Here is a 5,472-nt window from a genome sequence, read left to right as displayed (position 1 = left end):
TATAATCGTTGAGTGCGTTTTTAAAAATCACAAAAATTAGATAACTATGATATTCCAAGGGTTTAATAACGATATCTTGGGCATTAGCTTACGCGAATACTTGACTATCCTACTCCACGGGCGCAATGACTCGAGACTATCTATTACGCTCCTTTGACTTAACGTGCCATTTATTACTGGAATATCAAAGACGATCTGGGGACGAATAGATACGTTATCTAGCAGCGGAAATGAACGAGTGGGTCGGTACATATATATCCTTGGGCTATTGATTTTGGTTAGAGGTTGGAAATAGCTCGTTCGCGTAACGACTACCGTCATCTACCCGCATTCTTTTTCGTTACGGTCGTCGCTTAATCTCAATTTAACAGCGTCGTAATACGAAATGCGAATGTGATCTTGCAGTACTAAATTGGACAAATTGTTATTACCGCTCAACCTTATGTATATGAGAAAAATAACATACCGCAAATTTGCAGTACGTTTCAATTTAGACTGACGAGCGCGCTTACCTTTAGAGGAGATGAAATTTGAGAAATGAAGGACAATTAATGTGTCCGCTGTCTTAAAACGTTCTTTATTTTAACATCCATTTATTGTAAAAGATATTTATGCTTAAATGTTAATGGGATAAAGAAAATTGATTTAAAACTTAACGAATTTCGTTTAATTCTCTTTTATGTTTTATCTTGTAAAGATAATTACAAAAATACTTCAAAAAGATTCGCGATATTTTTTTTTATAATTTTCGTTTTAATTTTAAATATTTAAATAGAAAGCTACGTTGCGTAACAAACCTCTCTCTAATGACTAAATAATGCCCATTTTCTGCTATTATTAATCTAATAATTTACGCTAATTTTATCACTTGATAAAGTACCAGAATAATTCATACATTATTTTTCTTCAATAAGGCCAAATTAGATATATATTAAATTTCTTCATTATTTTACGCTTCACGCTATATTCGCTTCAAAATATGCAAAATGTAACTAAAAATATCCCATTGTATAATAATCCCGCACGGTTTCAAATATTCAATAGAAAAAAAACGTGTTTAAATTAAAATATGAGCGGAAAATTATCACACGGTTCCGTTAAAACTGAAAGCGCGCGACTCTCGTAACGTAATTAATCCACATTAGCAGGGCCAGCGAGAGCGGGCCCGGACCGTAATGAAATAAAAATTCCGGGCCCCAAAGAGGGCGGTTATTACTGGAGTTAGCTATACGTTTACCGAGATAATGGTGGTAGAACTCGACCTCCTCCATTTAGTGCGTACAAATCTCGCTAAACTTAAGTAAAGTAATCTTTGACTTTGACCAAAATCGTAGAAATAAATAAAATTGATTTTTCGTCATTAAAAAATTCACCGGGACAGATATTCTTATAAATAAAATCCTTAGAACAGGAAAATTTGTAACTCAAAAAACTGACGTATTCTGAAATTAAGAGTTCAGTGAAAAAAATGTCCGCCAAGTTGGAGTTGATACTATATATCTACAATGGCTATAACAACTGTTTTGGCTTTCCCTCTCTTTTCATTTCACTTTTGGTCCTCGAGTTCCGCTTAATGTTGTTCATTCACGTCGTTTCACTTTTTCTTCTTAGTGTTTTTTTTGTGCGGCGAGCTGGGCACGTTGCAAACGGCACCCTGCCGCGTCACGTCCTCCCAAAGAGTCTCCAGGCCCTCGGGCCCGTGTTTGTGGCTGGTCATCATCTCCTGGAACGTGCAAATGTTCACTTTGACCGGCACATTCTTCATCATGGGCTGGTTCCAGCGCTCCACCCCTACATTTTGCGCCACAATACCAGTTAATACAACGTCCTCTAAACGCAAAAACGGTTGGCTGAGGGAACCGTCGTACAACAGTTTGGCCGCGTCCCCCGTGAACAGATAGGCGGGACCCGTCGTGAAGTAAGGATACTGAAATACGAAAATCATTTCAACGCCGGTATACCCGATATCAAATCGCAATTTCGGTTTCTTACGTGCTTTCCCGGAAACGTTTCTTCCGACACGAAGTATTTGTTGTTCTTGTTCCGGTGGGGTTTCCAATGCTTGGCCACTTTGCCATAAATTCTTCTGGTTTGTCCTTCGCAACTTTCGACGAATTCCATCAGAAGGTCGACGTTGATCATGACGTCATCATCCGTTTTTAAGACGAAAGGGACCATTGGACATCGGAAACTGACCCACTTCATTAGAGAGACGGACTTGAGCGTCAGGTTTTCGTAGTTGTCGAGAAACTCCGCTTGCACAATATCGTTATACACTTTGTTCTCGTCCTCCACGTACTGTTGCATCTCTTCGTCTTCCGTCTTGCCCAACAGAAAGATCACTTTGGAATCTGATAGCGAAATTAGACATCCCCAATGTTTAATTTAGTAACTACGATATGGAAAGCGTCAGGGCTGTGCTTAGTGGATTGGTGAGCTGGCTGGCTTCAGCTTAAGAGTATTTAAGGGCCGCTAAGCAAAGATCGGTTTTAAGGACCTTTACTTTAAAACTTTCTACAGATTATACATTTACTCTGTGTAGTATTCATATCTTTAATTCTATCTAATTAGAGACTTATGTCAAGTATAGTATGTACCTAAACTATCTATAGTTTCGTCTAGCAATCTTAGTGTGTTCTACTGAATACGAATAAGGCGATTAAGAGTCATATTAGACACTATATTTTTTAAACTAAAAATCATTTTACGCCAGGGCTGCTGAAAACTTAAGCACGGCCCTGAAAAGCGTCTTACTTTTCTGTCTGAAGTAACCCCCCCAGGTGCTCCTAATGGCATCCCTGGATTCGACTTGGTTGACGGCCGTAGATACGATTACGAGTAAAGGCAAACTTTGACCTCCGTCGGAACCGCAAATCGTAGGATGATCCAAATAGAAGCTGTAAAAGTGAAATCTTAGAGAGCGGCTGTATTTGAAAAGGTTTGGTTTATATAAGTTGTACTTGAAACACTTGGAATAGTCGCCGATGATCGCGACGTTTTTACTGACGACTGGAATGCTGGAAACGGATTCTTTCTCCTCCTCCTTCGTGGCGACGGATATTTTGATTTTTGTTTTGTTGGCTTTCGTCTCTTTCGCCTTTATCGCTTCCTTCTTCATTTCGGTTGGAAGCGGTTTCTCGTCTTTGTACGACTGCGTCTCGACCTTGTTCTCAACCGTTTCCAGAAGCGCGACCCTTTTTGACTCCCGGACGACGTTGACGTCCTCAGCGAGAGGCTCTTTATTTGGCAATATTCTCCTCGTATCATTGAGGCGTACTGGATTGTGGACATCCTTTCGTTCTTCGAGCGCCGCCGCCTCTTCTCTGGCCAACTCCTGGTTCTGCAAAGCTGCGATTCAAAAATAAACCTAATTAGTTGAAGAACGCGTTAAGATTTGGACGCGTAAGTAGCGTACCTCTGATAACTTTGAAAGACGAGCCTTGGCCGTTGGGCGTCAGGGCGCTTCTCAATTGCGATTTGTCCCAGTTGATGCTCAGAAGATTTTCGTTAATGACGATGAAGATGGCCGCGCAGAAAGACACTAAGAATAATATGGACAAACTACGCGTTCGAAAGTACGGCACATCGAGGCATCTCGGCATTACGACCTTTCGTCAGTCGCCAGCTCCGCGCTCGAGATGTCGTCAGTGGTTCCCGATGCACTCTCCCCGAACGCGTCTCGGGCATGTAGTGGTTATTTCGACGCCTCGCCAATCGCTGAAACGGTCGGCGTACGGCTCGGTCCGATGATACTGTAACGAAGAAGAGTATCTACTATTAAAAAGTGAAAGCGGATAAAGAATTGTTCGGATATGAATAATAGGCGAGCGTTTTAAAGTTTGGCGTGTCTGACAGATATAATTAATGCTCGATTGTATAATCATCCGCTTTTACTCCGCTTATTTTTAATTTAACGTACTCGCGTCCGTTTGGACCTACTTATTCCGTTTTACCGTTATTATTTAATAGAAATTAACTTTGCCTATAAAATTGGGTAAATATATACATTCTCAATCGGTTAATGCCCAAAATTCCCGAAACAATAACTCGGGATATTACGGCCTTCGTCATCTTGTTTGCAAGTCACAAATATATAACCGCGTATTGTAGTACTTCGTGTGGCAGTTCTTGTTAGAAGCATTCGGTAAGGCACAATAGGAACGCGTTATTTACGTCGAGCTCCACCGCGTCAAAGGAAATCCTGGTTTTTTAGCCAATTCACCCGAACAAATGAAAGCCAACTAGATCCGCGTGGCGCGCCTTACCCTCGTATTGTGCCACCTCGAATTTCCTCCAAAAAGACCAATTATCCCCATTTGTTCGGAGACGCCGTTTGTTAAGCCATTTGTACGATCTGTGGTTGACAATTCTACATGGAGATCGTTTATTATACAGTCAAGCTTTTGAATTAAACTTCGAATACGCGTATTTTTCGCTATGGTGTCAGTATTTCCATATTATTGTTTATAAAGTAAATGTTTACCTAACTCTCTAGACATTGCGAAATTTCAGATAACACTAATGAACATCTTATTCAACTCTTCGGAGATCTTTATTTAGTATTTTGTAAATCTTATTTTATTTAATTTCGCAAATTATAACTATATGTAGGACATAACGTGATAAAAAGTTCGCTCGATTGAAAAGCGCAGATATTCCAAAAGCGCTATACGCGAGTGCATTTCGTAATATTTCGCCGAGTCCGCATTAGCGTCAATATTGGGAACAGTCGTAATTTTAGGCCCGTAAGAGTGTGTATAGGCTTGAGAAATCGGGGGCCTTGTACTCACGAGAACGTGCGGTTCCTCCGCTTCTCCCTCATGTCTTTGCCGTCCTCCGCGATCAGAGGTGACGAGATTTAATCATTCAAGTGTTCCGCTAATCAATTAATCGCTCACTAATCGCGGCTAATAGCGAATTGAAACGAGTCGCGTATGACGCCGCCTTTCGCCACCAAAGCGTGAGCCCACTATTTTTATTCCGGGATATGTCCAGCTCGAGTAGGACCCGCTTTTCTAGGATCGTGCAATTCTACGAAATCGATCGGCACGCCGAGGCCCGGTTTCCCTTCGCGACGGTACGTCACTAGTTTACCCGAATTTCCCTTTTTATTAAACACCGCACGTTCGTTGACACAGCCGCTAAAAAGAGTACACGCGAATTCTCCTGTAACTCGCGTTACGGCGCCGTCTATTTCTCAATAATCTGGTGAAATAAATGCAGTCGTCCATTCCGACACCCGAGCTTATCTTGTCTTTGCCCCATCGGACCTTCCAGTGGCTTCCACACGCGAGAGCCGTTCCCCCAATTTCGTACTCGCACAAGATTGACCCGCTTTGCGTCTGGTTCGGAGTCGCGTAGGGATTGTAGAGCGCGCGTTGAAATAACTCGAAAAATGACGATATATACTTTATTCCTTGATTTAACGTCTATAAATTCGTTCCATGAGCGAGTTTTTTGGGGGAAATATTT

General features: G+C 41.4%; 1 protein-coding gene across 1 annotated transcript; it reads right to left on the bottom strand.

The window, feature by feature from the left end:
• Window positions 1-827: 827 nt before the first annotated feature.
• On the bottom strand, window positions 828-5,037 carry LOC149941246 (beta-1,3-galactosyltransferase 1-like). Its single transcript, XM_090177942.1, has 6 exons — window positions 4,791-5,037; window positions 3,416-3,752; window positions 2,961-3,348; window positions 2,755-2,897; window positions 1,993-2,351; window positions 828-1,927 (listed from the first exon to the last, which is right to left on the bottom strand). Exons 2-6 carry the CDS (start codon window positions 3,600-3,602, stop codon window positions 1,595-1,597), a joined length of 1,410 nt encoding a protein of 469 aa, XP_090034068.1. The 5' UTR covers window positions 3,603-3,752; window positions 4,791-5,037; the 3' UTR covers window positions 828-1,594.
• Between the last annotated feature and the right edge of the window lie 435 nt (window positions 5,038-5,472).

This window comes from Leiobunum rupestre, chromosome 6, assembly GCF_980474605.1.
Source record: "Leiobunum rupestre chromosome 6, qqLeiRupe1.1.hap1, whole genome shotgun sequence".
NCBI lineage: Eukaryota > Metazoa > Arthropoda > Arachnida > Opiliones > Sclerosomatidae > Leiobunum > Leiobunum rupestre.
Note: the sequence above shows the minus strand (reverse complement) of the source record. Positions and strands in the feature narration are given on the sequence as shown.

Coding starts and splice junctions, on each gene's coding strand:
- LOC149941246 (XM_090177942.1), bottom strand. CDS start 3,602: ATGCCGAGATGCCTCGATGTGCCGTACTTTCGAACGCGTAGTTTGTCC. Junction 3,349..3,415: donor GTCTTTCAAAGTTATCAGAG/GTACGCTACTTA, acceptor TTTGAATCGCAG/CTTTGCAGAACCAGGAGTTG. Junction 2,898..2,960: donor GACTATTCCAAGTGTTTCAA/GTACAACTTATA, acceptor TCACTTTTACAG/CTTCTATTTGGATCATCCTA.